General features: G+C 39.7%; 1 protein-coding gene across 5 annotated transcripts in view; it reads left to right on the top strand.

Annotated features, from left to right (window-relative positions):
• Positions 1-11,590, top strand: part of STON1 (stonin 1) — a 63,923-nt gene extending 52,333 nt beyond the window's left edge. For 4 of the 5 annotated variants that reach the window (XM_035271473.3, XM_035271472.3, XM_008980718.5 and 1 more), the window contains 2 exons: positions 3,826-4,028; positions 8,326-11,588. In XM_035271473.3, the coding sequence (XP_035127364.3) occupies positions 3,826-4,028; positions 8,326-8,400 (278 nt within the window). In that variant the 3' untranslated portion in view covers positions 8,401-11,588. 5 annotated transcript variants of the gene reach the window in all.
• Positions 11,591-13,346: the final 1,756 nt, after the last annotated feature.

Below are 13,346 nucleotides of genomic sequence, written 5' to 3'. Positions count from 1 at the left end.
GCATTATTTGAAAAAATACTTCAAAAATGGAAACAGAAAGAAAAATATTTTCTGCCTCAGCCTCCTGAGTAGCTGGGACTATAGGCACTTGCCACCATGCCCGGCTAATTATTGTATTTTTAGTAGAGATGGGGTTTCACCTCCTCTGAATTCACTTACCCATCCCTTGCATCTTACTGCCACTGCCTTTGCTCAGCATCCCTCACCTTTTCCCAACTTCCCTGTATCTATAATTTACTCCTAAATCTTTCACTTTCAGCACTGGAGTGCAGCAATGAGATCTCAGCTCACTGCAACCTCTACCGCCCAGGCTCAAGCTATGCTTCCACCTCAGCCTCCCAAGTAGCTGGGACCACAGCACGTGCCACCATGCCTGGCTAATTTTTTGTAATTTTGGTAGAGATGGGGTTTTGCCAGTTGCTCAGGCTGGTCTCAAACTCAGCTCAGGCAATCCACCCGCCTTGGCCTTCCAAGTGTTGGGATTACAGGTGTGAGCTACCGTACCTGGCAAGAATATATCCACTAGTCTATACTCTACTTATGAAACCGTTTTTTGTTTTTGTTTTCCTTCCTGGGAATTTGAGGGATCAGGACTGACCTTTTTTATTGGGGAAATCACTTACCTGTGATTTCTGGAAAGGTGGGGAGGGTTGCTGGTCCCTTAATGTCTCTTCTAACAGCTTGTCAGTGCTTAGTATTTCTTCAATAGTGGGCAAGTCTTTCATTTTACAACAAAGGTTTGCCTGAGGCAGTAGCTCACAGACTTCATACTAAAGTGTCAAGGACAGTAGAGGAGCTTAGGCTTTGATGGGCTGGTAGAGAGAGAGAGAGAGAGAGAGAGAGAGAGAGAAACAAAGAAAGACAGCTGAAGACAAATGAGGATGCTGGTTAGCCAGAGGATGTGTATATAGTGGCACAAAATTAGAAAGAGGGATGAGAGAGGTGGAGGATTGATTAAATGTATTTACCTCTAACTTCCCAATTTTTCTTTTTCTCTTTTTTTCTCTGCCCTGTCATCAGCACATGTTGCTTTCTCCTCCTCCACTTCTGTCATCCTCTTGCCATTCATTCCCTTCGGCCCTCTAACAATTTAGTTTCAGATGTAAAATATTTTGGTTCAAGAGGAACAGATAACAGCTAGACCTAAGATTTTGTGATTTACATTCCCTGTCCTAAGAAAAGGAATTATGTTGAGAGAACAATGACCAAAGCTCGACAGTTCCCCCTGGTGGTCAGCACTGAGACAACAGGATTTTTTTCTCTATCTTTTATTCATTAATGGGTGAATTTGACAAATATCCATTAAGCCCCAAACATGACTGACATTGTGCTAAGGACAGACCTGAAACCTGTCCCTATGGAGCACAAAGTTTGGAGAAGGAGTGTGTTACTAAATGCTGTAGAGCATTTAGCATTTTCAAAAGCCATAAAAAATAAGCCAGAAAACTTGAAAAAGGCTTTCTTTTACCATTTTTAAAGAAAAGCGAGTAGAAAGGTTTTGTTTCTGAAATTTTTGGAGCATTAAGTCTTCAACATGGGTTTAATTTTTTTCTTCGATTTTCATCGTAAAATTTCCCCAAATAGTTTTTTCTTATAAAGTGTGAGTATCAAATCAGATCATCTCTAGTATCATTTTTAACTCTGAATGTGTAGCATTCACAGTCCCTATATTAGCAAAATTATCGTAATTAAATAATACTGGCTTTAGAACTGAATAGCACTTTGAAAAATAATATGTCTAGATCATCTATACCGATATAGAATGCTACTGCCTCAGTTCTGTATGCCTATGAACTGGTTAATCCTCACAGCAACCTTTATAAGGTTCAGGTTATCCTCGTTATCCTCATTTTCAGATGGAGAAACTGAAGTTTGGAGACGTAAGTAATTTGTACCTTAGCCTTAACCACTTTGCCATAACAAGACTGAAAGAGTGCCTGCATGAAGTATAAATGAACTTACTGTATCCTCACTGCAGACAGAGGACTAGAAAGAATAATGGAGTATGGAATCTCTCTGGGTGTGTGTGTATGAGAATGAAGTTACCAGTTGCCTGCAGTGATCTGGGTTGTTAAGGGCACCTCAGAGGCCACTGTTGTCCTACCCTACCTGTAAGTGCTAATGAGCATCTGTTGGTTAATTAATTGATGACTTCTCAAGGCTTTTTACAGCCTTAGAATCCTATTAGTCTCTCTACAAGAAACAGGTTGTATGGAAGGAAAGGCAATTTATCTTTTAAGAATTTAGTGAAATCCGGCCGGGCATGGTGGCTCATGCCTGTAATCCCAGCACTTTGGGAGGCTGAGGCGGGTGGATCACGAGGTCAAGAGATCAAGACCATCCTGGTCAACATGGTGAAACCCCGTCTCTATTAAAAATACAAAAAATTAGCTGGGCATGGTGGTGCGTGCTTGTAGTCCTAGCTACTCAGGAGGCTGAGGCAGGAGAGTTGCCTGAACCCAGGAGGCGGAGGTAGCAGTGAGCCGAGATCGCGCCATTGCACTACAGCCTGAGTAACAAGAGCGAAAAGTCTCAAAAAAAAGAATTAAGTGAAATCCTTTAAACTCTTGTTTTTGTGCCTAAAGCTGTATACAGATGGAAATGCCTTTTCTCCAGCTATGTCAGTGCTTCAGTCATTTAATCTGCCTCTGGAAATTACTCTTATTTGATACATTTATTTAAGTAAGGATAGCCACATTGGATATGGAGATGCTATGAACAAGGCAACAGAATCACAGAACGTTTGTAAAGCTGCTACAGTGATTGCAAAGAAAATATTTTTCATTTCCTTATAATACACACACACACTCTCTCTCTCTCTCTCCCTCTCTCTCTCTCTCTCTCACACACACCCCCATCTAAAATCTTTGAGTATATCCAGTATCTCTGGATCTGGCACTGAACCTGGCCTGGCATAGCATGGATGCTGAATAAGTGACAAATTGAATTGAGTGAAAATCAATATTAGATTAAAATATTGAAGGCCAATATGCCCATCTCTACTCTGCATAGCTGTTCCAGTCAAAGTATTTTGGAAAGATGAGTGAGAATTACAGTAGGAAAAATAATTTGTTCCACCGAAAAAGGAATTCTTGGTCTGGAATGTTTTCTGAAAAGTTAAGTTTAACTTTTAAAAATAAGAATTTTAAAATAATATGACTTAATTTGGGCTGGAGTTTATTTTTGAGTTATCTATAAATAGATGGTAAGAAAATGAATAATAATTATAAGATGTTATTCAGTCTAAGAAAAAGTGGCTTGTACAGGCTTGAGCACATTGTAGCCAAATTATGTTTAATATAAATATGACTTTTACCTTTTAATTAAGGAAAACTTAATTAAGTTTAACAATATTACTATATTGTTTAATATAAATTAAATATTAATAGTAATTATTTTTAAACATAAACATTTAGCAGATTATGTTAGTATAACAGATATTATATTATAGTATATACTAATGTAATCTGCTAAATATTATAGTAATATTTCTAATTAATAGTAATATTCCTAATTGAAAATGTTTTTAGGAGTTTATCTGTGCATGCATATATTTTTTATTTGTTTATTTTTAACTTTTACCATTCTTATTCAAAACAGTAATAAAGTCATACTTGTTTTAAAGCCTGTACTTAAAAATTGCAGACAGCTTCCCCCTAGTTAGTGCAAAATTGTAGATTTTCATGGTATGTTGTTTTGATGAAATTTGCACTGCTGCAGTGCTAATCCAATTCCGTATTAAGGAGATGAGTGCCTTTTATATTCAAGAGAAGTGTTTAATTCCATAAAAATACTTTGACTATTTGATTTTTTTTTTCCCTCAAGGTCTTGATCATCCCCATTGTCTGTCATACAAATTAGAGCTTGGATCAGACCAAGAAATTCCCTCTGATTGGTATCCATTTGCTACCGTTCAGTTTTCCATGCCTGACACCTGTGCCTCAAGGACAGAGGTCAGGTCTCTGGGGGTGGAGAGTGATGTCCAGCCACAGAAACATGTTCAGCAGCGAGCTTGCTACAACATCCAGGTACATCCCACAGCTTCCAGAACTGTCACCTGATTTTGCTTTAAATATTTGTTTTGCTGTCTTTTGTGACTGTGTGTGTGTGTGTGTGTGTGTGTATGTGTGTATATGTGTGGTGAGATTTGCCCTAGAGAGGATCTCAGCTGTGGAAACTTGATGGCCACCATTGAGCTTACTTCTTCCCATCCATTCTGTAGAATGTTGGGAACACTTGACAATTTAGCTCTCAGTGAAAAACAGACATTAAAAATGAATCTACGTTTTAGAAGAATATTTATTTAAAAAGTTTTGGTGTTAGATAGAATACCATTTCTCAAAATGTGTGCTGCAGAGCACATGTCCCATATAATTACCCAAGAGAAAAATAAGTTGGGTAATGCATATACTAAATTAATGTTAAAGGCGCTGAGAAGTCCTGCAATAAAGAAAAGTGTTAAACTTCATTAACCCAGCTTTCCCCAACTGATTGGCTGTGGTGTCTTGTCTATCTGGGTATGCGTATGTAAAACACTTATCCCTATCTTGGGGAATAGTATTCTGTGGAGCTTGCTTTAGGAAATGCTGAGTTACTCTATTATGGTAGTTTGAAGTTTTGTTTTTTTTTAAGATGGTGTCTCACAGTGTCACCCAGGCTGGAGTGCAGTGGCATGATCTTGGCTCCTGCAACCCACACCTCCTGGGTCCAAGAGATTCTCTTACCTCAGCCTCCCAAGTAACTGGGATTATAGGCACCTGGCACCATACCCAGTTTTTGTTTTTTGTTTTTGTATTTTTAGTAGAGATTGTGTTTCGCCATGTTGGCCAGGCTGGTCTTCAACTCCCAACCTCAGGTGATCTGACTGCCTCGGCCTCCCAAAGTGCTGGGATTCAGGCATGAGCCACCACTCCTAGCTTATGGAAGTTTTAAGTTTTCTTTTAAATTTTTTAATAGAGATGGGGTCTCATTATGTTGGTCAAACTGGTCTTAAACTCCTGGCCTCAAGTGATCCTCCTGCCTTGGCCTCCCAAAGGTGCTGAGATTACAGGCATGAGCCACTACACCCAGCCTGGTATTACGGTAGTTTTAAATGTTGCCATCAGCTCTTCTGAATTCTTAGGCAGATGAATTAAAGGAGGACATACACGTACATCTGTTTCTAACCTTGTTTTCCTTTCTTATCCTCAAGTTTAGTAGCTATATGGATATTCTTTGCCACATATTTATCACAGTATCTTGAAATGATGACATATCTTGCTGGTTTTGTTTTAAGTTTTATTTATTTATTTATTTTTGAGACAGAGTCTTGCTCTGTTGCCCAGGCTGGAGTGCAGTGGCATGGTCTTGCCTCACTGCAGCCTCTGCCTCCTGGGTTGAAGTGATTCTCCTGTCTCAGCCTCCTGAGTGGTTGGAATTACAGGCATGTGCCACCATGCTCGGATAATTTTTTGTATTTTTAGTGGAGATGGGGTTTCACCATGTTGGCCAGGCTGGTTTAGAACTCTTGACCTCATGATCTGCCTGCCTCAGCCTCCCAAAGTGCTGGGATTACAGGCGTGAGACACCACGCCTGGCCTAAAAGTATTTTTTAACTAGAAAATATTTCAAAAATCACAAAAATTAAACAATGCATTACAGATAGGTGGTTCAGTTTAGAATTTATGTTTCCATTTTGACTTTCATATGGGCAATATTTTACGATTTCTAATAGCATTATTTTATTTTTTAAAATTTAAATTTTGCCTGTGACACAGCCTGAGAACATGTCCCTCGAATAGTTTTTAAAATCTATATGTTGCTTGACTTGTAGTAATGATTAATGCCATTCTGATTTTCTACTCATTTATTTCTATTAAAAATAGTGATATTATACATGACATCGTTAATACCAACTGGGGCTCCTATACTATAGTAATGTAAGTCAGGATTTTTCTTTATTTTGGACTATCTGTTTAGAAGTCTATGTTTGGGTCTAGTTACCTTTTTCTTTTTCTTTTTGAGACGGAGTGTCACACTATGGCCCAGGCTGTGGTGCAATGGCACAATCTCTGCTCACTGCAATCTCCGCCTCCTGGGTTCAAGCAATTCTCCTGCCTCAGCTTCCTGAGTAGTTGGGACTACAGGTGTGCGCCATCACGCCCAGCTAATTTATTTTGTATTTTTAGTAGAGACGGGATTTCACCATGTTGGACAGGATGGTCTCGATCTCCTGACCTTATGTCTGGCTGCCTGCTTCAGCCTCCCAAAGTGCTGGGATTACAGGCGTGAGCCACTGCTCCTGGCCGCCAGTTACCTTTTTCTATTATAAAAGTAATGGGGGCTGGGTGCGGTGGCTCATGCCTGTAATCCCGGCACTTTGAGAAGCCATGGAGGGCGGAACACCTTAGGTCGGGGGTTTGAGACCAACCTGACCAACATGGAGAAATCCCCTCTCTGTTAAAAATACAAAATTAGCCGGGCGTGGTGGCGCATGCCTGTAATCCCAGCTACTCAGGAGTCTGAGGCTGGAGAATAACTTGAACCCAGGAAGCGGATGTTGCAGTGAGTCAGGTTCGCTCCATTGCACTCCAGCCTGGGCAACAAGAGTGAAATTTTGTCTCAAAAAAAAAAAAAAAGATAGGTAGTGCTATCCCGTGCAGCCCCTTCAGAACTGAAGTATGCATTTCCCCATCAGCTGGGAATTGCCCTGGCTGAAGATAGCTGCCTTCCCTGAGGTCACGCCTCCTTCCTGGAATAGATGCAGGGGTGTACAGACCCCTTTGCATCAACTTGGGCTAACTCTATAGGGTCAGCCCAGCTTCAGCTCTCCAGAGCCTGGGCAGAAGCCTTCATTATGACTGCATTGCAGCCCAGCTTCTCCCTCTGCCCATTTAGCTTCCTTTCCTGCCTCACTTCCCCATGAGTGTTGACCTTGACAGCACTCTCCAGTAAACTTTCTGCACACAGATCTCCATCTCAGCGTCCACTTCTTGGGGAACCTGACCTATAACACTAGGTATATAAGTATTATGTGTGACTGAAATGTGGGTCCAGTGCACATGGAGACTGCGTTTATACTTATTTTCCTATTCACAGGATATGCCAGGTTCGTGCAGTTTTAGTGGACAGTTAAAAATTACTTTACAAGGCTGGGTGTGTTGGCTCACACCTGTAATCCCAGTACTTTGGAAGGCAGGTGGATTACAAGGTCAAGAGATTGAGACCATCTTGTTCAATATGGTGAAACCCCTTCTCTACTAAAAATACAAAAATTAGCTGGGCGTGGTGGCTCATGCCTGTAATTCCAGCTACTCAGGAGGCTGAGGCAGGAGAATTGCTTGAACCTGGGAGGTGGAGATTGCAGTGATCCGAGATGGTGACACTGCACTCCAGCCTGGCAACAGAGCAGGACTCTGTCTCAAAAAAAAAAAAAAAAAAAAAATTAATTTACAAAGTATCTCTAGCTTTAATAGCATTTACTAGTTGATCTGAACCTGGTGGCAGTTTCAAAATGTTTTCTTCCATTTAGTAATTATCTGTTGTGGTTTCAAAGTACCAGATACTGCTCCACATGCAGGGACACAGCAGTATGAATGGAGAGACAAGGTCCCTGTCCCTATGGAGCATAGTTTCTAGTGGGGGTAAACAAAAAATAATTAGTAGATAAATAAATAAATAAATAATATGATTTCAACTAATGAAAAATTCTAAGAAGATACTAAAATAGGGTAACAGGATACAAAGTGATTGGAGGGCTTTTTCTGGGATAGTCCTGCAGGACCTCCATAATGATGTGACATTTGAGCTGAGACAAAAATGATGAAGAGCAGATGGTTTGGCCCAGCAGACTCACTATTAGGTTGCTGCAAAAGTAATCATGGTTTTTGTCATTAGTTTTGCACCAACCTATAGTTTGTAAGGTGGTTTCTTTCAGTTAGAGAGAGAATTTTGGGTATATTACAAATCTCAGGAGGCCAGTGGCCGGATATGTGATACAGCCATACATCCAGCGGGGAGGGATAATCGATCACATGTCTGTTCTAGCCAGATCTGTGTTTTTCTCAATATATGTATTCTGTATGCATTTTATAAAAACTACGTTTGACTTAGAAGACAGATTTGGTGCTCTTGAAGATTTGACCCTGGCGGGGAGGATTTGGGGGGACTCTTGTTCAAAAAGAGAGCAGAGTGCAACACTCGGAAGCTATTGCAGGAGGGTAGAGGGCTGTGTCTGTGTCCAAAGGGTGAGGTTTTTGCAGTCTGTGCTGGATGTATAAAATTGAAGAGGTGCGAGTGTGGTATTGCATTTGTTAATGGTGCCTGTGTTTTGCTTTTGCATAACAGGTGGAAATAGAAAAGAAGTGGATTAAGATCGATGGAGAAGACCCAGATAAAATTGGTGACTGCATAACTCAGTAGGAGTAGCAAGAGTTTATGACGACACCCCACTTGTCAGATACGTAATTCACTGAAACCACAGACAAGCCCTGCTACGGTATCATGGAAATGACTTCTGAATAGCGGTTTTAGGACAGGTCTGATGGCTGTGTTTAGAGAGGCTTAGATCTAAAACGGAACAATCTGTATTTTATGCTTTTCATATGCTTTTGTCCTAGGGGCTTGATCTAAAATGTTTTTATAGTTTGTATGATGTTTAGCTTCCTGTTGAAACTCAAAGGCACTGTTACTCGTTGTGTGACCCCGCAGCCAGTTTGAGTTTTGATTACTCAGTGGCTGATTGTTTTGCACCCTGGATTACTGAGCTGCCGTCTTTATTTTTTCCCATCTCTTCTTGCTGGTTAGTTCCTGTACCAGAGGGTAAGGCAGTCAAAGGAGACATGAACTAAAATACTTAATTTTCCCTCTTGCTTGCCTCTGAAATGTGGCTAGGTGTAGAACGATGTTTTAACCACAGGTAGATCTGGAAGTGTCTGTGCTTTTGAATTACTTATTTTCCTATCTTCTTACCACATTGCTAAGTAATAATTGGCTATATTTGGTACCTGTCTCTCTCCTACTGTATCGTTATTTTCAAAATGTGTTTGTATTCTGGTTTGTGCTGCAAAGAAGCTATTTCTGTTGTCCTACATATTTTAGTACGGATCACTAAGACATACTTCCTTTCACTTGGCAGGATTCCTTTCAAAATGGAATCTGAGTATTGGACACTAGTGAGCATATTTATATATTAAATATGAATTTTTAAAATGTATGAATATTATTTTCCAAAAGTACAGACTCCAAGGATGTATTTTGATAAAGTATTATTGTAATGAACATGCACCTCTCTTGAGTAGAAGTCTAAATCACATTATGATTATTTTATACTAGTTCTGCTACGATAGCTATTTTATGCTAATTCTGCTTAATTTAGAGTATTTTTCATTAAAGGTGAGCAAAGTGAAAGATACTTGGTTATTTTACCCAGATTTCTAAGAGGCAACATTTTTATTCTTCAGAGTCAGGTAAATGACTATAATAGTTTGGTTTCTAATGAAAAGTCAATAGCATTAGCACTTAGAATTCTGTTTATAATTTCCTTTTAGCATTTACAGTAAAAAGTGAGAATTTTAAAATTTATGAAATTTATATTCCAAATATCATTTTTAGTCCGAAAAACAAACTCCCCCATGTGGAATTAATATACCTTCAATTTATGTTGAATCTTAAATAAGGAGATACTTTTCTCTATTGGCTAGATTTGTTTTGAGTCAAAACTGATGTAATGTTCTTCCAAAGAACATTTAGGTGTTGGCCTACAGAGTTTATTTCATATGTTTTATTTAATATTATATTACATTCATTGTAATCTGTTCAAAAACAGATTAAGACAAACATGATGGTCTGTATCAATCAGCAGATTTTATTGCTCTTCATTATTTTACTGCAAAGACAAAGAATGCAAAATGTAATGGTTGAAAGGAATGGCTATTGCTGTTTTTATTTTTTATTTTTTTTGAAATGGGGTCTCACTCTCTTACCCAGGCTGGAGTGCAGTGGTGCGATTTGGCTCACTGCAACCTTTGCCTCCTGGGTTCAAGCAATTCTCGTTCCTCAGCCTCCTGAGTAGCTGGGATTACAGGCGAAAGCCACCATGCCCGACTGAAATTCTTTTGTATTTTTAGTAGAGATGGGGTTTCACTGTGTGGGACAGACTGGTCTCAAACTCGTGATCTTAGGTGATCCTCCCGCCTTGGCCTCCCTAAATTCTGGGATTACATGCGTGAGCCACTGCGCCTGGCCGCTATTGCTCTTTTTAACTTCATTTGATGCATTGCTTATAATATATGCTTGAGGCGCACTGTTGATGTATAGTAGGGCAAATCTATGTGTGTATGTCATTTAAAAAAATTCCATCATCTTTTCTTATCATCTGGTGTGGGCGCACTCTAGAGTGACTTCAGTCTGCTCAAAACAAATGTGGAGGCAGCCCGAAACTGATGCTGCCCACAGTCGCAGTGAAGTTAGCTGGGTTAATTACTACCATTCCTTTCTAGGAGTGTTTTGTGGTATCCTGCCCACAAAGAACGCATAGTCTGATTAGGCTGAACCTAATGACGATTTACACCTCAAAATATATTCAGCAAAGGGTCCACTTAATCACCCCTCATGCTTCACAGGTTGACTAGTATCTGTGGGTACCTCCCTGCCAGGGTTATTCACTCACAAGCCACTGGGCCTCAGGACATCTCAAGATTCAGAGTTGACAATATAATAGCAAAAGCTGGACTAAAGCCCAAACGGAGTGTCCATGGCAATGCAGAGGCTGATAGCATTAACAGCAGGGTGCTACAGCATAATTGTTAATTTGCATATCTATTAAGATCCTTAAATATTCATTGCTTAGTATTAAATTACCATTTCGTGTAGGTAGGGGAGGCTTACTCAATTCTTCTGACCTCAGAACAGGCAGGAGGTCAAATGTGACTACAGAACTCTAGGTGAAAAATCAGGTAAGGTTCAAATTAAGCAGAATTGCCCTTGCCAGAATAGCAATCTTCAAAAAACTCCTGCTTTTAAGGGAGGGGAGAGGGAAAGGAAAGGAATAAGGGAGGAAATATTCCTTTTCTAGTATTTTGCTGTAGATGACTCCATTGTGAGTTTGACCATTTTGGGGTCAAATGAGCGGACTTCCAAGGAGTTGACCAGTTTGTGACTAGTCTGGTCACCTTTCCAGTTATAGGATCATATTAACTGTGTAGATGAATTCACGGGTAGATTATTACATGATCAATTGTACAGATCTGAATTTAAGGACCTTTCCTTTTTCTGTGGGAATCACAAGAGTTTATCCATTTAAAAAAACATATGTAAAAAAGATACTTTCCAGTACATAAAAAAGCGCTGGAATTTTCAACCTGACATATATATTAGACAGTTCTAAGATGTTAGTTTCCTTCATTCTAGAGCTGTGCTTGTGATACAGCCCCTTTTCTTATAAATTCAGTTAGAAGGCCTTCCTTAACAATGACTATTATGTTTTACTTAAAATACGGTTTTATATTCTGTCAATACAAATATAAAACAGGTTGGGCCTTAATCATGTAACAAAATATTTTGTAGATTACATATTGATTTTTCAAAAATTAAAAATGTATTTCAAATGATTCTTACTGTGCTATGAATTTATACCTTATGCAAGACCTGGGGTTATTTTTTTTCTTAAGGTAGGAAATCAATTTCGATAACCTGGAACAATTAACTCTGTCAGGCATGTGTACACAATTAACTCTCTGGCAGGCATGTGTACACAGCTTGACTATTATGGACTCAGTGACCATGACCTCTTGGCATATCCTGGAAAAATGACACCATCAAAGTATAGTTGATAATGTTATAAAGGATGATTTTAAAAATAGGGTATAATCATGACTCATAAAGATATGAAATGAATACATGCATAAGATTTTATTTAACTTGTTAACTAATGAGGGAACTGGTAAGATGTTACAATCAGTTCCAAGGAGAATTCAGAGAACAGAGACATATATAAGAAGTGAAGAATTCTGAAAGGAAATTGCAAATAGATGTAAAATGGATCCATCCACAGGGCAATGAACGATAATTTCTCCTACCCTAACACAATCAATTTGCATTTATCTGGACAAGGATTATTTACATTATCATCAGTTAACTACAATTTACAGAGTTGTAAAATAACTCAAAGACAGTGACGGTGTTGATAACCTGGATGAATGAGCTAGACAGGACTTCTATTCAAAGCCTTTCCTGAATATAGGAAAAACTGTGTCCACAGAACCCCGTGGAATTTTCAAACTTTGGCAACTTGTAGAGTAGTCCTGTAGAATTAATTGGCAGTTACAAGCTGCGTTTTTAAAGTTCAGAAAACCAGTTTTACATAATTTTACAGAATATATTTCAGGTAAAGTGTACCTGCGGGTGGTAGGGAGTTGGGGAGAGTGGAGAGGAGTTGTGGGGAGAGGAAGGGAGTTGTGGGGAGTGGAGGGGAGTTGTGGGGTAGTGGAGGGGAGTTGGGGAGTGGAGGGGAGTTGTGGGAGTGGAGGGGAGTTGTGGGGGAGTGGAGGGGAGTTGTGGGGAGTGGAGGGGAGTAGTGGGAAGTGGAGGAGAGTTGTGGGGAGTAGAGGGGAGTTGTGGGGGAGTGGAAGAGAGTTTGGAGGAGTGGAGGGAAGTTGGGGGGTGAGTGGAGAGGAGTTAGGAGGACTGGAGGGAGGCCCTAGTAGGTAAGAAGGTGAATCAGTGCTTATGAAAGACCAACCTAACAAGTTCTCCACCCTCCTTTTTACAAGAAATCTGCCTCGTGTTGAAATTAGATTTTTATTTAGCTACTAAAGTTAATATTTCAAAATGGCAACAGTACTTCATAGAAGACAGATCATTAAGCACCATTGTAGCCACTGCGAGCACTCACAAAGATTGGCCCTCGTTCTTCAGGAACAACAAAAGGAATGAGTGGCAAAAACTGACCCTATCTGTAACAACAGTCCTCAGAATCCCATCAATCAGTCTTCCCTGTTTTTTTTTTTTGTTTTTTGTTTTTTGGTAGTTGGTATTTAGCTAAGTTCTGTACTGGTTTGTCTCAACTCTGGCTAGATGGTCTCACCGCTTTTGTATGGACACAGGGTAGATTTTGATGTTGTCTTTCCTAGACCCTCCCCATCCTCTCCAGCTACTGTATTCCAAGGAGCTTTTGTGCCCTGAGCCAGGGCCCTAAAATATAGGGTTATGTGTATTCTGTTGAACCATAAATAATCGCCAACATTTACCTTTCTTGATGGGAGTTTCACGGCTCAGTTTAATTCTCCACATATTTCCCTGGGTCATATGATACAAGCATTTTTTTGTTATCCTGCTTAGAACTGGTATTGAAATATGAATGTGACTCT

This window comes from Callithrix jacchus, chromosome 14 (genome assembly GCF_049354715.1).
Source record: "Callithrix jacchus isolate 240 chromosome 14, calJac240_pri, whole genome shotgun sequence".
Taxonomy (NCBI): domain Eukaryota; kingdom Metazoa; phylum Chordata; class Mammalia; order Primates; family Cebidae; genus Callithrix; species Callithrix jacchus.
Note: the sequence above shows the minus strand (reverse complement) of the source record. Positions and strands in the feature narration are given on the sequence as shown.